Source organism: Oryzias melastigma, linkage group LG12 (genome assembly GCF_002922805.2).
Source record: "Oryzias melastigma strain HK-1 linkage group LG12, ASM292280v2, whole genome shotgun sequence".
Taxonomy (NCBI): Eukaryota; Metazoa; Chordata; class Actinopteri; order Beloniformes; family Adrianichthyidae; genus Oryzias; species Oryzias melastigma.
This window is the reverse complement of record NC_050523.1, coordinates 26,393,354-26,415,026: the sequence shown is the minus strand read 5'-3', so window position 1 is coordinate 26,415,026 and position 21,673 is coordinate 26,393,354. Positions and strand designations below refer to the sequence as shown.

The window sequence follows — 21,673 nt, the reverse complement described above, 5'->3', positions numbered from 1 at the left end:
AGACGAGCCACACAAATCGCGTGTTCTCAAAGCCTCAATGCGGATTCATGAAAAAACAAAACAGGAAACGTCACTAGCGTCCGCGCGCTCCTTCTTCTTCTGTGGTATAAATGCGGTTGTCGAGCATCTTCTCGATGCTCTGCCACCACTACCCACTCTTTTTTTCCTTTTTAAAATCGGACCAAAATGAATCATCTTATAATCATTTGACTGTGTCTGCTATTGTTTTATATCATTCCAATATGGCGTCACTCTGTACTGTCTTAGACAACAGTAAAAAGCCCGCGTGTCAACTCTAGTGATGAATCCCGTTGGCCTGGACCCCCATAGACTGTAGATCAGGACTGTCAAACTAAACTACACAGGCGGCCAAAATCCAAAACACACCTTAGGTCTCGGTCCGAACAGGATAAATATTTATAGAACACACTTAAACTAAATTCTTAAAATTTTAAAACTGTAATTTTTTAACATTCTTATAACTAGATATATAGCAATTTATCAACGCACAAGTTGTGACAACTAAAACATTTTAAATAGGGATCTCATCACTAAAAACAATCAACAGACACCCAGAAATATTCTAAACTGTATTTATTTATCACAACCCAGAAATATATTTGACACTCTTCAAGTGAATTAGTTGTACTCAGATGGTTCTAGTTAATTATTTCAAAATGATTAAAAATGTCCTTGTCATGCAGCTTCAGTGAATGCTGCCCCGTCGGATGACATTTCTTTAGCACCTTTATCCATAAAGCACTGAAATACAAAGAAGAATTGGCTGAAATCACTTAAGGCTGAATTCGGTTTAACTGAAACTCCAGAGTGAAACTTGGATGAGCTTTTGTGTAGTCCAGTGCCATCAGTGGTGTCACAGTTAGAAACATTTATGCGTAGACCCCAAAGTGAAATACAAACAGAGAGAGGGAGAGTCTGTTCTTAAGGGGCTTTTTTAATTGGAATATTTGGGATTTAGATGCTTTAGGACTCCCCCCACTAAGTGGAGGCTTCCAGTGATGAGAACATGGATTTCTGCTGCTTCACGGAGAATGGCAGCTTTGGCCCTAATGTTGGGTTTAACTGCTAAGACTTGTTTGTCTGGGTCTGCTAGAACCGGATCTCTGCCCTGAGTGATCCACTGGAGGGCGCTGAGGATACAGGGGAAGACTAAGGTGTCTACTTGTGTCTCAGGGACCGGCTGCAGGCGTTCTTCGATGAGCAGCTCAGCCCCTTCTTTATCCCCACCGCAGTTATGGAGGCGCCAGCTCCTCTCATTGTCCATGCAGCGGGTCAGCATGTTCTCCACAGACACGTTGAAGTTCTGCTGGTCTGAGGAGACACGGGAAACAGGACAGTTGGATGTTTCGTGAGGAAAAGTGACACCTCTGTGAATCAAGAGGTAGAATACAAATAAATCTACATCAGAATGGGGGGGGGCTAAGTAGCATGAAAGACATATTTAATTATCGCTCTTTGTCTGTATGACCTGTCAGTGGTGTTTCATTACTCCACAGCAGAGTGTTTCTACACTTTTGTAAATTTCATTTTCATTGTCAGGCAGAAGCAGTCCGAGACGTGATTCTGGTTCCTAAAACGTCTCCACACAGGCGAGGTGACCGTTAGCGCACACTGCTACTGCTCCATGAAGAAGATGGAGGCTCCTCGTCATGTGAGAGTGGGATCAGTTTTCTGAAAGTCACTTCAAAGTTCGTTTACGTGTTTAAAGTTCTGTTGAACAGGCTTTAAGTGTTCATACATAGAAACGTTTCATCTGAAGAAGTCACATGATCACACAGTTCATGATAGCGTTTTGAGTGTTGGTGTTTCAGGAAGACGAACTTTGTTTTTTTGGATGTCGACGTGTATACACATTACGACAAACTAACACACAATGGAAGAAATGATCAAGATTAGAGAATACCTGGGAAAGTACAAGGAGATTTGCTAAGTCGACACATATAGATAGGCACAACCGGAAGTAAACAGTTTTATTTGAAACCGTAAATATGTCACACAGCTCTGTGCATGGAGTCCATTGCCCAGTAAAGCCCAAATCTCAAATGACGTGGTTAGATCTAAAGGTGTATATACACAAACACGTGTAACTAACAGAAGTGGGATCTATGTCTTTGAATTATGGGGTTATTTCACACATTTTTCTTAACAAAGGTTTACACACATTTCTAATTAGCAGAGCATACATACTGCCCCTCCCACAAAGCTTTTTCATTGTGAACATTTGAACAAAAAGTGTCTCTTACCAGCACTGCAGGAGGCAATGACTTCAGTGATGTTTGGGCAGAACACAGCAAAGTCAAAATGGCAAGGCTGAGGGCAAGCACAGCATCATGATGCATGAAACAGTGGCATGGGAAAATATCAGAACAAAATGACATTGGGCCTTGAAGCCTTTCCACGGAGACGTCTCTCCGGTTTGAGGCGGACGTACTCACCACTAACAGTTTCAGCATGGCGGCAGAGTCCCTGTCCCCCGTGGCGTTGAACAGCAGCACTCTGGTCACCGGCCCACTGCAACATAAACCACCGTCAATGCTTTATAAAGACAGGTCTTCCCTCAAGCCCGTTTCCTGATCCCATATTTGAGGAGGATACCTCCTACTATCAAAGGAATATAAAGTATCCTTCAGATCGGTGTCCTCGGGTCAAAATCCATACTTAATAACTATGTGGTTGTGTGAAGACATTTGCCAAATTTGGTTTCTTGCATGTTTGTTACAACTTAATGTTAGAGATCAATAGAGCTGCCACGATTAGTCGACAAATCGAAGACTAATCGACTATTAAAACGTCTAATTAAATAGTCGATTAATCGTTACTTTACATTATATGGAGTCAGAATGTAGTTCAGTTAAAAGTTCTAGTGATATTCTGATAGCTTTTTGGACTATTTTGGCATTTATTAAGGTTTTTTAGAGTATTTTGGAGTTAGCTAATATTTCAGCTACATGCTAGCTGTTTTAGCTAATTTAGGATTTTTTTAAGTTTTTTAGGCTAATTTGCCCTTTAACTAATATTTAGCTTTCAGCTTCAGCGATTTTAGCAATGACCAAATTCAGCTTACAGCATTTAAACTAGCATCATCACAGATAATGCTATATATCTAGTTTGTAGTTTAAAGTTAATGATGGTTAAGATGTTTACTTTACTCTTTGTGTATGACCCGATTAGTCGACTAATCGGAAAAAATATTGGTGATTAGTCGACTATTAAAATAATCAACAACAAAAAGATCAACAAAAAATATAAATATTAGACAAATATAACAAGTAAAAATATCTGCATGATTGACCGTTTAGCATTTATTTTTGTACAATGAGAATAACTATGTAAAAACCACTACAAAATTAATGTTTTCAAAAAAACATTTCAATTAAAAAAACCTAAAGTACACATTATTTGATCAGTCTGCTCTAAAAGGCAAGTACGGAGATCATCCTCCCTCCCCATCCAGCAGTCTGATGTCAGGGGGCGAAGAACTTCGGAGCTTTAGGGACAACACTTCATCTCCACAAGGTCCAGCCTGATGTCTTGTTAAGCTAAGAGCCTGAATTCATTCCCACCGAGACTCAGACTGCAGGACATCCTTGAATGACAGATCCGAACGTTCTGAGGATCTGTCCAAAGATCTGTCTTTTAAGACGGGGCAGTTCAGATGTTTCACACTTTGGACATTTCATGTTTCTTTAACCTAACAGGTTTTCCCAGCTAGAAATATTAACACAGATCATTTTAAATCCTTGGTGATACACAAATTGTAGGAATATTTCATGTTGGGTTAGATCAGAGGTCTACAACCTGCAGCTCCAGATCCACATGTGTCTCTTCTATCTCTCCATGGTGGATCCTTGACAAACGTAAAATAATTCATGGAGACTGTTGACCCAAAAGTTGCCGAACCAAAACTACCTAAAGAAAACAAATAAACAAAGCCTGTAAACTAAGACTACCAAGATCCAACCCCAAACTAAAATAACAAAACCCAGCAGAGTAAGACTGATGAGGACAAAGAGGAGAAAAATAACAAAAAAAAAGAAAAGAAAAAGAAAATAGCAAATCTTTTTAAGTAATGATTACTTATTTATCATTTATTAAATTTAGATTAGTTAAATGTATAAATTGATGTCTGAGGTTCACATAGATGATAAACTATGTAGGTTTTTACATCCTGTTGACCTGAAGACGTCTTGTTTGATCAACTCTACCTCCAGAATGAACAGATTTTATATGGAAAGAAAAACTTTGGTAAAACTTTGATCTTTTATCAGTTAAAAGCACATTTTATCTTATGCTGAACAACACTGGTTACTAGCTGTTCAGAGCTGCACTGAGATTATCCTGTTTGACAGTGTCTCTTATTTTGAAAATAAGTAGAAAAAATAATCCCATTTTAAGAGATGGTAGTTTCTCTTTATAATTTTGTTTTTGTTAGTGCTAAAAAATAGAAATAATTCATATTTATTACTTAAAAAGAAGGTCATGAATGCAAATCCAAATTTCTTAAAGGCTAAAGTAAGACTATGTGGCTCCTTCTAGGCTTTGATCAGTAGAAAACGAGTCCAAACGGATATTTTACTTTTAAAGGTTGACGACCCCTGGGTTAGAAATACAGATAGTTTATTGCTTTATTTTCTCTTAGCAGCTATGGTATTACAGGAGAATCTAAGATTCTCTTTTGAAAATCTCCTTGCAAGTTCTCTTGTTCAAAATGTTGTGAGATTAACAGAAAACCTGTGGAGTCATCACCCTCCACGATTTATTTTATTGCTCACACTGTGAAACTAAAACACATTGTAGCTTTCTGGCAGTTTACAGTGATAGACACAAACTCAACACCACCATGTGCTTTTCTCCCTCGTATTAAACTCCAAGTGGTCCAAGAAAATCAGAAGGAAATGAACAACATGAAATCATGATAAGCAGAAGAGCCCGATTTTCACCTTGCATTCCTCTCATGCTGGGCTGCAGTTACTTGGAACCAGTCCACACAGGCTTGCATACTGCGAACTGTGTGAGCTCCATCCAAAAAGTAAGCCACCTTTCCACTCTTCAGGGTTTGATTCCTTCCTGGCCACTCTGTGTCTGCAAGCCCTAAATTCAAAGACAAATGATGTCAGCATGTCAACACTTATGTTGGCCAGAACCTCTGTGCAAACCTTCCTGATTACTTGTCCAACACTGATTAAAACAAATGGCAATTCTTCGGATCTTCTGGAGGAAATGGAGTGTGGAGGACTCACCCATCACCATCTCAGAGCTGACCCTGAATGAAGGGGCTTGATGTACTTTGATGCTCTCACGGTGGACTGCAGGAAGGCTCTTATCTGTTCAAGACAGATGCATTCTTTTCAAAGGGGACGTAAAACCTGTAAGTCCAAATGAATAACCAGTCCTTCCAGGATTTTGAGTGGCACCGATTCCTGAACACTTCATGTTCTGAAGATCAACCTGAAGTGTTGTTTGCTGGACTCCCCACTAGAGGGCACAGCTGTTTTTATTGAGTACTTCAAAGGTAAAGTTGCAAATGGAAACAGAGCAGCAAACATTAAAGTGTGGGTCCATAAGAGCAGTCAACAGTCATTTTTTGTTCTGTAGGGAAAATATGTTTGTTTATTGCTGTGGAATTTTCTATTTACATACTAAGCTAAGCTAGTTATCAGATAAAGTTGAAAAGTTTTATATTGTGAGGTTCCAGTTAGATCCAATAGCTAGTACTGTAAGTTATCTGTGTACAATCCTGTTGTATGAGGCAGGTGGCATGTTTGACTAAAAACTAATTCAACAGGCCGAGCAGCTGGGCTTAAGGCAGCATGCGGCTAAAATAAACTACAGGCTGATCCAGCATGGGTGTAATATTTTTGGAACAAGTCAAAATGGGATCAGAAGTGGGCGTGGCCTCCACATGCCTGTATGACTTCCCTGCAACACCTGGACATCCCTCTGACGAGGTGGAGGATGGTATTCTGGGGGAGAGGATCCACCAACACCTGGACGGTCTGTGGTGAAACCTGGTGGACGCACTGAGACATGATGTTCCAGATGTGCTCAACTGGATTCTGGTCTGGGGAACGGGCAGACCAGTCCATTACATCAATAACTTTGTCCAGCAGAAACTGCTGACACACTCCAGCCTCATGAGGTCCAGCATTATCTTCCATTAGGAAGAACCAGGGCCAATCGCACCAGCCTAGAAAGGTCTGAGAGCTTCATCTCAAAACCTATTGACAGTCAGGCTACCGCTGGTGAGCACATGCAGAACTGTGCAGCCCTCCAAAGAAAAGCCACCCCAAACCATTTCTGACCAACTCCTAAACCAGTCATGTTGGATGATGTTGCAGGAAGCAGAGAGTTCACTGCGGTATCTCCAGACTACAAACCCGCAGCATGTACTCAGTGTGAACCGAAGTATTTTCCTTTATTCTGTTTTGAAGCACCACACACATATGTGTGCAAATATAAACTAGAATAGTTGCGTTACCTGCACTAATGCTTGTCTGAATACTTTTTGATGAATATGCTGAAGCTTTTGTTGAAAGATGTTGTAGAAATCTACTGTAATTGCTGAAGCTATTTGCATACAGCTAAAATTGCTAAAGGACTTAAAGTTGAAGAAATTGCATTAAGTGCACAAAGAATTTGAAGGATTTCTTGAAAAAATATATATAAAATTTACCCCTCGTGCTCTCTTATGGGGTCTAGATGACCCCACCCTTACATTGAGGTGTTAGCACTTTCATGTTAAAGGTGGACAAGACTTCATGTCTGTCATTGGACACCAGTAAAGATCAACAATCATTGAAAAAAAAGTGTAGCACACTGTCTTGAGGGGTCCAGATGACCCCACTTTTAATGTAAACAAGCCTAGGAGAGCAGAAGGGCTAAAATGCGTAAAAGCTCAGAATTAGCCCAAAACCTCAATAAATTAGCCAAAAAAGTGCCATTTTGCTCAGATTTTAGCTCATCTCCAAAAAATCCTTAGTGGATGCCAAATTAGCCAAAAAAGCTAACATCTTGCGAAAAATATTACCTTAGCTCAAAATTAGCCCCAAAAACCTCAGTAGATGCCAAATTAGCCAAAAAAGCTACTGCGTTACTGAAATACTAGCTTAACTCAGAATTTGTATTAAAAGCCTCAGTATTTGCCAAAGAAGCTAGCATGTTGCTAAAATACTAGCTTAACTCAAAATTAGCCCATAAATATTAGTTTAGCTCAAAATTAGCCCCAAAGACCTCAGTTGACACCAAAATAGCCAAAGAAGCTAGCTCATTGCTAAACCACTATCTTAACTCAGAATGAGCCCATAAATCCTCACCAGTCTAACCGACCAGACTCACCATCATTTTTAGACATTCCCACTTTCTGACATGGCTGATCAGACTCTTACTTCCCATCAAAAATCCAAGCTAAGGATCACATTCAGGAAATATTCCTCATGAAGGTGGAGGTAAACAGGTCTGTTTTCCTTCAACGGTTACAAGGTAGGACAAACAAAAGTCTAAACCCAACAGGTGTTCAGTCTGCAGGTGTGTGTGGGAATTTACCATGTGAGTTTACAGAAACGTTTCAGGTTCTTTAGGTGAAATATGAGGTCATTTTATGTTACCAGACTGAAAGGACCAGTTTTTATGCCACACTGAGGCCCCTGGATATAAAGCCTAATGTTCTGTTGATAAAGATATCTGCTGCTGAATCGTGTTCCCAATGAGAGCGATCAGGAAAGGTACAGTGGTCGTTGCTGTCTGTGTGTGGGAATCAGTGCGATCAAAACATTGTGAACTCCTGGAGGGACTGCAGAAAGTTTTGACACTCGTTGAAACAGATTTTACAGGCCATTTTAAATACAATCTTTTGATATAATCATATGACCAAAATGCTAATAAGAGATACCAAATGTGTCTTTGGCTTGTACTGCAGAACTCACCAGGTGAACATCTCTTTTTCAGCCAGCTGTTACTCAGCTGAAGGGCCAGGGATGCATTAGAGTGTTGGTGCTTTCCTGCCAAGCCCAGATGGAAAGGTGTGCCATCTGTTTGGTAGTCACCCAAATCTGGGCACACCCACAAAGGACACTGCAAAAAAAAGGTCTTTCTTGCATTAACTGAGAAATTTCCACCACTTTTACATCACGAGACTGAAACTGACTTTGATCTCTTTAGCCCGATCCCTCAGCACGGCCATGGCGCCCTCTGGCTGTTTGACGGTAAAGGCAGGAACCCCAGGCTGAGAAGACATTTACATCATCGATATCCACTGATTTGGGAGGCATAACTTTGAGTTAAAATTTATGGAAAGAAACTGAAATGTGTGTATCAGTCTTTTGCTGAAAACTGGCATTAGTTTATTTAGGTCAGAGGTCTTCAACCTGCAGCTCCAGATCCACATGTGTCTCTTTTATCTCTCCATAGTGGCTCCAAACATAAAATAATTCATGGAGACTGCTGATCCAGACATGTCGACCGTCAGAGTCAGCAGCTCCTGATAATGTCTGTCTAACCAAAACTAACTAAAGAAAACAAATAAACAAAGCCTGTAAACTAAGACTACCAAGATCCAAACTAAAATAACAAAACCCAGCAGAGTAAGACTGCTGAGGACAAAGAGGAGAAAAAAACAAAAAAAATGTTTTTAAGTAAGGATTACTTAATTAGCATTTATTTACTTTAGATGAGTTAAATGTATAAATTGATGTCTGAGGTTCACATAGATGATAAACTATGTAGGTTTTTACATCCTGTTGACCTGAAGACGTCTTGTTTGATCAACTCTACCTCCAGAATACAGAGCATCTTTTATTTTGAAATTAAGTTAAAAGAGAAAGAAATCACATTCTGAGAGATACTAGGTTATTTTTAGATTTCGGTCTTTATTCATGCAAAAAAATAGACATAATTCATATTTATAATTAAAAAAAGAGGGTAATGAATGTAAATCTAAATTTCTTAAAGCCTAAAGTAAGACTATACAGCTCCTTCTAGGTTTAGATCAGTAGAAAACGAGTCCAATGGATCTTTTACTGCTAAAGGTTGACGACCCCTGATCTAGATCCTTTGAACAGTTTCATTAATGACATTAACTGGATGTTGGAGTTGTGCTGTCCTACTGCAGGAATTCCAGCCTGTTAATGCTGTTGACCTTTAGACGTACCTTAAAGATGCCTCCTTTCTGCCATGCAATCTTCTCAATAGTGTCTCCAAGAATCTGAGTATGGTCTATCCCCAGAGAGGAAACCCCACACACCCAGGGCTTTCTGTTCACACACGGAGAAGAGCCATTAAACACCGACAAGTTCTGAGGACAGTTTGTTGAAACACAGTATGTGAGAGTCAAATGGAGAGGAAAGTACTTAGAACAATGACAAATACGTTTAATATAAAGTGTAAACCGTTTTTATTCAGAATCCTGGGCAAACATTCTGAACATACACTCTTCACCACATATCCTCTGAGTACTTTAACACCACCTAAAGTTAGTGCTGCCACGATTAGTCGACTAATCAACGACTAATTCAATATTAAAATAGTCAACGACTAATTTAATACTGAATTAGTCGTTGATTTATGGAGTTATAGTTTATTTATAATATTTATATTTGAGTCACTGAGACCAAAACTTTATCTTTAGTGAAAAATAGTTCCTTGTTTCAGATGCCGACCTCATTTAATTGTGTGAATGTTTAGTAATCAATCACTATAGTGATTCTCCTGCTCCTTTCTGTAGGTTTTTTGACTTAAAAATTTACACTTTCAGTGATTTTAGAAATCTTGGTCTCTAAACATTCAGGACATTACTGCTTGTACTTCTGGTATTCATGAACTTTATAGTTTTTGAAAGATTGAGTAAAATATGTCCCATAGTAGATGAATAAGAAAGTCTTCAAATTTTAAGTAGATTATCAACAAACCTTTAAATTTATTCATAGGCTATGTTTTAATATTTTAGAGTAATTTTCAAAAAAAATGGAGTTTAGCTAATATTTTAGCAGCATGCTAATGTTTTTTGCTAATTTGTTATCTACTGAGTTTTTTTAGCCTGATTTAGAGTTCAGCTTCTATTTTAGCAACATGCTAACGTTTTTGAGTAATTTAGTTTAATGAGCAATTTTAGGTTATTTTAGAGTTTAGCTAGTATTGAAGCTACGAGCTAGCTTTTCTGGATAATTTGACATCCACTACAGTTTTTGGGGCTAATTTGAGTTCAGCTCATATTTAAGTAACACACTAATTTTTTTTGCAAAATTGGCATGTATTAGGGATTTTTAAGTAAGCAATTAAACTACAAAATTTTCAGAAATTTAGGTCAACTTCAGCGCTCTTTCAAAGTTCTTTAATTAAATTTCTAGTCTTTTAGCAAATTTTACATTTTGCAAATATCTTTTGTATTTTCAGTGAATCCCTGCAGCAATTAAAGTCAATTACGTCACCATTTTCAGCAAAAAGCTTCAGCATCTTCAGCGACTACTTTCAGCAAAAGCATTCACACTATATTATCACAGGTAATGCAACTTTTCTAGTTTAATCTTGTTTTAATCCCATAAACTAATGAACGACAGAAGCTGCACAATTCATTAAAGGTTTAATAAACTATCATATTGTCTTTCTTTTAGTTAGTTTAAAGCTAATGATGGTTAAGATGTGTGTTTACATCCACATGACCTGATCAGTCGACTATCAAAATGATCGTTTGTGGCAGCACTACCTAAAATGAAAAGAATTAACTCCTCCAGACATACACAGTATGGGGGCATGTTGGGAGCTGGTCCATCCATTCTGAATGTGAGCATTTGAAGAAAGCGTTCAGTGGTGTCCCCCACAGTGATCTGTGCCAGGAGCTTCAGGAACATGGGGTCAGGGGCTCACGGCTAAGGGCCGTCTGGTCTCTGCACAACCAGGACAGGAGTTTGGTTCATATTGCCTGCAGTAAGTCAAACTTTAGTCACTGGTTCTTTTTGTGATTTCTACAAATAGAGTTTTTAGGCACAGCCAGAAGCCAGAGGGAGTCTGGTTTGGGGAGTGCAGTATTTTTGCAGATTATGGTAGTTGGCCTGTTTGAACCAGGACCTTCAGTGTGCACTGGAGCGGTTTGTGGATGAATGTGAAACAGCTGGATGGATAGTTAGAACCTGCTAGTAAGAGAACATGGTTCGTGACCAGAAAAAGGTGGCTTGACCTCTCAGAGTAATATGGGGAGCTCCTGGCCCAAGGGGAGGAGTTTCAGTATTTTGAGCTCTTGTTCATGAATGAGGAAAGAATGGAGTGGAAGGCGGAAGCAGCTAAGCCAAAGGGTAGAGTTCTGGATTTACTGGTCCGTCTTTATTGGGTTATTCTAGTCTGTGGGTGGGACCCTACCGTATTATGTTGGTGCAGTCATATGCTCCACCAATCCCAACCTCAATCACAGCCACATCAACCTGGACAAAGGCAACACCAAAAAAGTTTGTTTCATTACACAACAACTTTCATAAACAGAATCTAAACTTATTTAAACAACAATAGTTGGATAAAACTTTAGTTAAACCTTTGTCTGCCTTAAGATTTAAAAAGTTAGCTTTTTCCAATAGTTTAGTAGACAGATTAACTAAAAACTACAGTGAGTTTATGCAGATTATTCGATTACCTTCTCCTGGAGAAAGACATGGAAGGCCAAGATGGTGAGAAAACGAAAGTATGCTGGCATTGTTCCCCCATAGGTTTGCTAAGCAGATGAAACAGACAAAGTGAACGTTCTGTTCAAACTGAGTAACATCAAAAACAACCAGAACTGGGATTTTTAGTTTGTTTCCCTCAAATCTCTCTTACAAAACATTCCACCTTGTATTTTATGCTGGTGAAAATTTTGTGAAAAGTAAGTAACTGTTCTGTTGGTGGTAAAAGACTAAACTCCATATGTCAAATAATTATCAGGAGCAGATTAAACATTAACAAAAAGAAGAAAACGTTTCAGTAAGATCATCAGGAAAACTAGTTTGTTGAAAATGTTTAAGTTCTTTTTCAAGAGAGTTCACTCCTGAACTGACACAAACAAGGATGAATGAGAGTCCTCACAAAAACTAAACAATGACCAACAGCTGAGAAGCCTTAAACGGACCAATGATAGAAAACCTGTAAACCGAGGTGTCAACTCCAGGCTTCGAGGGCCAGTGTCCTACTCGTTCTCAAGCTAACCTGCTATTAAAGAGGACATACCATGATTTTCTTCAGCCTTTCAGAGTGAACTATACCCAAATATATGATCATATGTTACCTTTAGAACACGAAAAAACTAATTATTTATGAAATAGAAGTTATTTTTCACACGTTTTTTTCCCTCCCCGTTTTTTCCTCATACTTTCTTCTTCTTCTGGAATAAAGTGTACTGTTATACCGTGATCACCACCTAGTGTCCAAACTGAAACGTCCTCCAGGAGAAGCAGAACAATGTTTCCAATGTTAATGATCTGAACATTTTAGTTAGAACTTCTCCTTTAGAGAATCCATGGAACACTGGATGATATTGAGAATCTAACAGCCTAACAACCTGATGTGTTCATCTAATCTGACATTTGTGAAATTATTTTAAGAAACAAGTCTAATTTATGAAAGTTGTAGCTTTCATCTCATAATTAATGGCCTTAATATTAAACGTTACCAAGTCCATCTGAGTAGATTATAAAGAAGAGTTTTCCTGTAGTGTCAATGACACATAAAGGCCATCATTTATTTGGAATTTTCTTCTTACTTCTAAAAAAAATTGAGAAAATAAGGAGCCCTAACGCTCACCATGCGGTCAAATTGTTGTCACATGAGGGTCAGGCTTATCCTGTGAATCCACGTTAAGTCTCATTTTGGACTGAAATCCTTTAAAACCTGTGACAACAATTAGGGACAGCACCACAGACGTTCTGCTTAGATTGGACACAGCCTAAAATAATCATGTTTAAAGGCCCTATATCATGCTAATGTTAAGCCTTTCAGAGTAAACTGTATCCATATAATATTATATTACCTAAGGTCATAAAATATATTTTTATGGAGAGTAAAATATTGAAAGTTATTTAAGGCTTAAGTTGATTTATTCTGGAATAATATTCCTGCCTTTTTATTATTAATAATTATGTTAAAAAGTTACAGTTTTAAAGTTTTAAAAATGGGCATTCTGCTAGTTTTTGGGACTAATTTGGAGTTTAGCAAATATTTTAGCTACATGCTAGCGGTTTTGGCTAACTTAAGTCTTTTTCTTTTTTTTTTTATTAGTTTTTATTATTATCAGTTTTTTTCAAATATTTTAGCTAGCTATCAGCTTCAGTGTTTTCAGCTTTTAGCCTCAGTGATTTCAGCTATCAGGTTCAGCATTTTTAACTATCAATTTCAGCATCTTCCGCGGCCAAATTCAGCTTACAGCATTCACACTAGAATTATCACAGGTAATGTTATATATGTAGTTCATAATTATGTTAAAAAGTTACAGTTTTAAAGTTTTAAAAATGTAGTATTAGAGTGTTCAATAAATGTTTATCCTGTTCAGCCCGCGAACTAAGGTGTGTTTTGGATTTTGGCCTCTTGTACATTTGAGTTTGACACTCCTGATCTTAGGTTTGAAGTTCTGCTTGTAGAGTAGACCAGGCGGCTCATCTTTGACATTTTTATGTTTTATTTTGTTTGGACCGTAATGGCCATGCCAGACAAACTTAGGAAAGAGAAAAAAATCATCTGATAGGAACATCCCCAGATAATGAATAAATAATGGTTTAATTGAATGAGAACAATTCAACTCTGTGAATTAGCCATTGACAGTTCCTTTTTTCAGTTCAAAAAACTTTGAAGAAAGGACGCATCCTGTTCTACCTTAGATTCTTCAAGACGTCCATAAATCTGCCAGAAGTATTTAGTGAAGATATCTTTTCCAATAGGCTGCCCGTTGATCCGGATCCTCTCCCTGACTTGTACTAAATGGGGGGAACTGAAACAAGAGGGAGACAGGAAGCGAGCACAGAATTTGACTTAATAATATGAGTAATACGTTTGTTCAGAACACTGATCCAATGGATTTATGGTCCATATAGGGTGAAAAGATAACGATAAACACACCTGTTTTACAGGTAACTGCAGCGAATCACAGAGCTGAAGTTTACACCAACCACTTAAGTTAACACAGTATTCAAAAGGAAGCTGCATAATGTACTGTAGCAATGGTAAACTATTAATGACTAGTAGTAAACTAATCCGTCTTTCTACAGTTTGTCGTTAATTTTTGCAAAAAGATCAGTGTGGACGTGTAGGAAAACAAAACAAAACAAAAACAGGCAAAAAAAGTCAGAACATTTAGAGATCAATCATGTCTTTGAAATAGAGTTGTAACTGATCAATAGCCACAGTTCATCACACATGTACAGCAGATCACCCTGCCGCGGCGTAATTGGCGTCAAATTCATGTACCGTACACCATCTCTGTTTTAACGTGTCAAAGTTACTTCTTGATGGTTTTCCAAAGGTCTGTTAACCTGAAGCTCTCGCTGCGTGTGGGAGGAGCTTCCATCAAACACTTTACTCGAACTCGTCATGGAGGACAGAGAGATCAGCTTTATTTATGTTGAAGAGCTGAACAAAAGGATCGTCTCCGTGTTCAGATCTCCCAGTGAGGAGCAGCAGCTATCCTCAGCCGCTTTTATCTTCTTGGTTTTTTTTACTGATTCAAAAATTGATCCGAACCGTGACCCTGAAACCGTGACACGATCTGAATAGTGAGTTTTGTGATCCGTTACACCCCTACCGATAGTCAATATTTAGGGCAAAATTAATTTACAATATTCATCTGGAAAAATAAAACAGACAACAAGGAAAGGCATCGAATGAGCTTCACAAGCTTCTGTCTATTCCTTTTTTATTCTTTGTTTATATTGGATATTGTGTGAACTGTACAAATGTCAAACTAAATAAACTTGGACATGCTGTCATATGCTCAACTCATGCTATTATATATATAAATCTGTCCGATCCAAAAGGTCCTCAGCTCTGATCTGTTTGCTCAGCTGCTGGAAGATTAAAAAAAACTTTAATAATTTGAATGTGAAGACTGAGTAAAGGGTTTAAGGATTTACCTGTAAAATCCTGTGCGAAAGCCATAACTTCTTAAAATCTTCTCTGTAAATGCACATGTTGAACCCTGAAAGACAGAAACGAGTTCTCAGGGAAAAGTTTATGTACCAGGCTGCTCTGAAAGTAAAAGAACCAAGATCAACTCAGCAAAAACATTTATTCTGATCAAAATAGTGAAAACAGAAAGCAATGTTACCATGTTCAAGGCCGAGTATCACTGCCTTTAGGGATAATACAAGACAGCTAGTATACAGTACAAGTAGCTGTATTACCCTTAGTTAGAATTAATTCCTTCACCTTTGTAGTTTTAACATGCATTACTACTTCCTGTTTTCCTAAATAGTTCAGCAGCCTGCTGTAGCCAAGACAATTGGCTCACTTTCACATGCGAGTGAGCAAAGCCATGTGAGTGTCAAAGTCCTCGGTGTGACAGAATGAGCTCTGAACTCCACCGTGGTACAATGCTCCAGAGAAACAAATCCCGTTTCTAGATATGACGCTGATAGCCAGCTAAAATATTAACTAAATGCCAAATTAGCATAAAAAAACTAAAAAAAAAAAAAAGCAACTTAGGTCAGTCAAAACAGCTGGTATGTAACTGAAAAAATGGGTTTGCTCTTCAAAGTCCATATATGTGGATCGTTAAAACAGAATTGACACTAAGAACTCACCTTGCCTTTTGTTCCAGTGACATGAATAATATTAAGACGATTCAGCTCTTCTACCTTTAAAACAAAGACATGTCAGAAATAAAAAAGACAACAATCCATGTAGCCATGTCTCCATTTCCAGTCCCAGACTTCACATCCATGAAGGTTTTATCATCTTACTGTGAGGCCGGCTCGCTCCAGAAACCCTTCCATGGCCTGCAGCTGCTGCTGAGGCTGGTTTCTCTCTAGCCGTACCTGCTCCAGAGCACTGGCATTGGTCTGCAGTGTGTTCAAAGTGCAAATGGCATCCTGGGTAAAAATGAAAAATAGTGGTTGAAATGCATGGTGTACCTGACGTACAGTTTTAAATAGCTTCCTAAACTCTACATGGATCCCCTACATCCCTCTGTTATGGGAAAATCTCCAAAATCCACCACTAGATGTAATCCTGCATCTGTCCTCTTTCAGCTCAATTAACTAGAATGACATTATTTTCTTTTTGCTTTTCAACAGGTGAATAGTCAGAGGAGCCACCATCAGTGTGAATGTGTGTTCACATTCGGATCGTGATACAGTTCACACCCTTTAAAATGTATCAGTGAAATAATGAGATTGAAGAGTGTGGATCAATGAAAGCTGATGAATAAAAAGGTGCTCATCTGTTTGATATAAATGGCATTAATGACAACAGTTGGTTTATTTAACCTTGAAAACACAATATCAGGTTTATTCAGATGTGTTTAAAGTCAGGATGAGATTCTGTTGATCGGGATAACACCCACAGGTAGAAAAAAAAGGATTTTTGGCTTTTAAATGAAGCTTCTTGGTTTACCTTAAAATGCTTTATGACGCGTGTCAAAGTCAAGGCCTGGGGCGATTATATCTGGCCTTCCAGATCTTTTTACATCTTGGTAACATTTTGTAACACATTTTTATTCCCAAGTCGTCACATTTTGACGGATGGCTAAGGACCCCTCCACGTCACAAATTTGACGTTTGGGTGCCCCCCAACTCCTCATTTTTGACATCCAATTAGGGCTGCCACAATTAATTGACTAATCAACGACTAATCAGCTATTGAAATTGTTGACAACTATTTTAATAGTCGATTAGTCGTTACTTTATATTATATGGAGTCAGAGTGTAGTAAAGTTGAAAGTTATAATAACGTTCTGCTAACTTTTTGGACTATTTTGACATGTATTACGATTTTTTAGGCTGTTTTGAAGTTTAGCTAATGTTTCAGCTACATGCTAGCTGGCTAACTTAGGCTTTTTTTGTTTGTTTTTTTAGGCTAATTTAGCATTAAACTAATATTTAGCTTTCAGCTTCCACAATTTTAGCTATCAATTTCAGCATCTTTAGTGGGCAAATTCATCTTACAGCATTCACACTAGCATTATCACAGGTGATGCTATATATCTAGTTTGTAGTGAGTTTAAAGCTCATGATGGTTAAGATGTTCTACATCCAGTTTGCATATGACCCAATTAGTCGACTAATCGGAAAAAATAATCAGTGATTAGTCGATTATTAAAATGATCATATGTGACAGCCTTACATCCAATTAAATCAAGGGTCTCAAACTGGTACTGGTTCGGTACTGGGACGTGGACTTTATTGATATCCTAACCTGGTACCAGACGTGGAGCAGGGTAAGGTTAGGGTACCGGCACCGACCGTGTCCCGAGGTTCTGTCCGCGTTAAAGTTACGTTTTTAGAGTTTAAAATGTAGTTTTAGAGTGTTCAATAAATGTTGATCCTGTTCTGCCCTTAACCTAACGTATGTTTTAGATTGTGGCCCCCTGTGCGATTGATTTTGACACCCCTGCCTTATGACCGGTCAGGTGATGACCATCTCTGAAGATTTAAATTCACACGTTTCAAACGTAAGTCAAAAACTGCAGGTCTTTGATCCATACGTTGAGTCAGAATGTTGTGGTGAAATGAAAGGACTTGTCAACATCATGAACCAGTTTTCCAGCTGTGACTGATGCTCAAGCTGACACGTGACAGATGTGTTGTGAAATACCAATCAATGTTGTGAATTGCGAAAGAAGCTTGACTACAAATATCTGCTTTCAAAGTGCCAAACAATATTTTTATCATATTTTTTTTAGTAGAGTTGTCATCAATTCAACCAAACAGTTTGTCCAATATGTTTTTATAAGTCCCTCAGACTAAGTTTCAAAGAAGCAACAGAGATGCATTAGAATGTCAGCTTTTATCAGAGCTAAAATGAAGTTTACACGTGGGAATATGGCGGTGTGTTTGAACAGTTCACAGTTCAAACATGTCCCTGAACTCCGTGTCAGTGTTCTGCAGCCCTCAGCACGCGTCAAGCTGCAGTCAGTGAGGGTTCTCGGGCTTTAATGGCGAACGTTCCCGCGCTGCAGCTCCTGGAGCGGCGCGTGAGCGTACGGCGCCGTCAGCCATCACTCCGTCCGCGCGCGCGGGGAGCATGCAGCTGCTGTCTAAACTTCGTGAACTTCCACAGCTGTCTCGCTAACGAGCTAGCTCTCTCTGCACCGGCACACACAGTCACACGCCGGCTTACCTGGTACTCCATTCCGGGAAGCTGGTGAGCCGTTTGGGTGCTCCGATGTCTGAATCCCGCCAGCCTGCACCACAAATCCCGCTCACGGAGCAAAGCGGAAAACCGGGAGCCTCGCTGGAACGTGGGTGAAAAATACACCATCCTACTACGCCATTGTACAACGACTACGTCACAGGAAGTTGTGCCCAATTGTAGGAGGTTGGCTGTACTACGTCATGAATTAGACTTCTTTGATAATAGGCACAAAAATATACATTATAATAACTAATAAAAGAAGTATGGCAGACTTCAAACAATAGTTACTTTAAAAAAATTCAGTAAAAGAGTTTGGAAAACTCCTGCCTGTGAGTTTATAAAGATATTTATTTAGTCAGCAATGTGTTTTTAGGTCGACCGAGCGTTAGCATTAGCCGTTCTATGGGAAATTCCATTAAACGTTAGCATCAAGCTAGCAGGCTTTAGATCTATGTGCTAAATCGATTTATATTTTTATGAATCAATTGTTGATCTATTAAGCTCAAATCGAATAATTGATTTTATTAATCCAGCCCTACTAGGAGAGGAATTGTGAGATTTTGGGGATCAACCTCCTTCCCTCAATCAGAGCATTAAAGATGGGTCGGGGCTGGATCGTCCAACATGACCTGACGCACACAGCCAAACTTAGACAGTTTCAAAACCTAGACCCAAAAGAAAATCTTTGGGGGAAGCTCAGATGAGATAAACAAATAAATAAAGCCCGCAAACTACCAAGATCCAACCCCAAACTAAAATAACAAAACCCAGTAGAGTAAGACTGCTGAGGATGAAGATGGGAAAAAGAGCAAAAAATCAATAATTCAATAAAAAATAGAATAACATTTTTTTAGAGTAAGGATTACTTTATTATCATTTATTAAATTTCGATTAGTTAAATGCATAAACTGATGGCTGAGGTTCACATAGATGATAAACTATGTAGGTTTTTACATCCTGTTGACCTGAAGACGTCTTGTTTGTTCAACTCTACCTCTAGAATGAACAGATTTTATATGCAAAGAAAAACTTTGGGAAAAACTTTGATCTTTTATGAGTTAAAAGCACATATTATCTTATGCTGAACAACATTGGTTACTAGCTGTTCAAAAAAGAAAGAAAGACATCACATTTAGAGAGATGCTAGGTTTTTTTTACACAGTATTTTTGTTTTTGTTTGTGCCAAAAAATTGAGATAATTCCTATTTATTATTAAAAAAATAATTTCATGAAGGCATCTAAATTATTTAAAGGCTAAAGAAAGACTATGCAGCTCCTACTAGGTTTTGATCAGTAGAAAACGAGCCCAAATGGCTCTTTTACAGTTAAAAGTTATCAACCCCTGTCTCAGTTGTATAAATATTTTCTCGCCATCATTGTTAAACCATATGCGCATGTAAGCATCCTGAAAACAAATGACCTTAACATCACATGAAGGATTCAGATAGATTGTTGGAGAGAGGAGATTATTTTTTAATATTCACCAAAGTATCAAAAGTTCTACAAACCTTTTGTTTTAAAAACTACGTGATAGAGTTCTAGTCTATTTACACTGTTTATCTGTAGCAGCTGTTTTAACATTTAACATTGTGAGTGGACAAAAAACGAGAAAATAATTATTGTATATATGTGAATATATGCGAATTCAAACTGTGTGTTTTTTAAATTTACAAGTGAAGGAAACAACACAAATACGCTTAAATGATCCGAGTGCTTCCAGGCCTCTAGGGGGCAGTATTGCTACATAAGCTGGTTGCCAACCGTTAATGTACATTAGAAGAAGAAGACGTGCCGCTCCGCTTCAGCAATGCAACGGGACAAAACTAGCAACGCCAGTGCGGCTGAAAAGTAAGAACTAAGGAATAAAATCAGTGGCCTGCATGACCTTTTTATTCTTATTTCTGTTTACAAACGCTCCTCGCTTCGCAGTATGTTTTGTTACGTTCTGAAATGGTGTTTTTCTCCCTGTAAAGGCCCGACCGGGAGGCCGCCATCATGTCTAAATACTACGATGGAGTGGAATTCCCTTTCTGCGACGAATTTTCCAAGTATGAAAAGATGGCCAAGATCGGACAGGGAACATTCGGGTGAGTATTATTTGGTTGTGTTCATTGATTGAGTCATTCGATCACTTTGTCGTAAATGCTAATGTCGTAAGTGTTAGCCCTATGGCTAGCTAATGTTCCAGAGCGGATTTCTGTTACTCATAAACAACTATAGTTCTTCTAATGGTGCAGTTCTTTAAGGGATCAGTGAACTGCGGTATCACGGACTGTAAATAAAAATTATATATCCGATACCTTAAGGAGCCAAAACAAAAGATGTGCCCAGGTGTATTGTGGGAAATGGTTGCATTTTACCTAATTGGTATCAAAACTAGTAGTTTTTACAGCAAGTAGACACAGGGAAGCTCTGAAAATTTATTTTGTTTTTATTCTTAAGGACAGTTTGAAAAGATTGACTGTATTTTTAATTTCTATGTGTCATTGGACTGTAGTGCTGCCACAAATGATTATTTTAATAGTCGACTAATCATCACCAATTATTGCAGTGCAGTGGTTAGTCAGCCTCCAAGTCACTAGTTCGATTCCCCAGATGATCTTCTTGCACCGAGTTCATTATCTCCTGTCCATGCTTGGGTTAAATAGGCAGTAGGTACTCGGGTTTCTCCCACAGTCCAAAGATGCAGTGGCGCCTTCAGAAATAGAATAGAATAGAATAGCAATACTTTATTCATCCCAGGTTGGGAAATTAGGCTGTTGCAGCATCAGGCATATACAGACAAAAAAGCAATATTTACAAAAAATAAGGAAAAAATAATATACAATAAAAACAAAAGCAAATTGTGCAAATTGTAATGCGCAGAATATAATAAAGGGAGTGTGCAAATTGAGGCAGGAATGAACAGAGTCATGTAAAAAGTCAGTTTGTGGGTTATCTGTTACAGAGCAATGAGGAGTTATACAGTCTTATTGCATGTGGCAGAAATGATTTCTTGTAGCGGTCCCTGGAACAGCGGAGTTGTCTGAGCCTTTTGGAGAAGGCGCTCTGTTGTTTGTCCAGGACTGGGTGGAGAGGATGGTCTGGGTTATCCATGATGGATAGCAGCTTGTTGAGGGTCCTCCTCTCCACCACAGCTTCAAAGGTGTCCTGCTTGCAGCCGATGATGGAGCCAGCCTTCCTTATTAGTTTGTTCAGCCTGTTGGTGTCCCCTGCAGAAATGTTTTATGGAGTGGCTGGTGGGGGGGCACTTTAAATCTTAGGGTGGCAGACCAAAACCATGAACTATATTTTCAATATTCATTCTACTAAACCTAATAAAACAGCCTGTAGAAAACTACAGAGAACCATAAGAGCT

At 38.5% G+C, this 21,673-nt stretch overlaps 2 protein-coding genes across 2 annotated transcripts in view; one reads left to right on the top strand and one right to left on the bottom strand.

Annotated features, from left to right (window-relative positions):
* Nucleotides 1–579: 579 nt before the first annotated feature.
* On the bottom strand, nt 580–18,602 carry fpgs (folylpolyglutamate synthase; the record flags this gene model as incomplete). The annotated part of the gene is given in 15 exon segments (XM_024268509.1): nt 580–1,332; nt 2,265–2,331; nt 2,457–2,532; nt 4,962–5,112; nt 5,262–5,345; nt 7,944–8,091; nt 8,165–8,242; nt 9,167–9,269; nt 11,368–11,429; nt 11,636–11,713; nt 13,843–13,957; nt 15,096–15,160; nt 15,765–15,818; nt 15,924–16,052; nt 18,301–18,602. Coding segments are annotated over 15 exon segments (1,728 nt in total). The 3' UTR covers nt 580–955.
* A 1,443-nt stretch (nt 18,603–20,045) lies between these two features.
* Nucleotides 20,046–21,673, top strand: part of cdk9 (cyclin-dependent kinase 9 (CDC2-related kinase)) — a gene marked incomplete in the record, with an annotated part of 6,113 nt that continues 4,485 nt past the window's right edge. Inside the window, 2 exon segments of the mRNA XM_024268510.2 lie at nt 20,046–20,163; nt 20,289–20,402. Coding sequence (XP_024124278.2) covers nt 20,123–20,163; nt 20,289–20,402 — 155 coding nt within the window.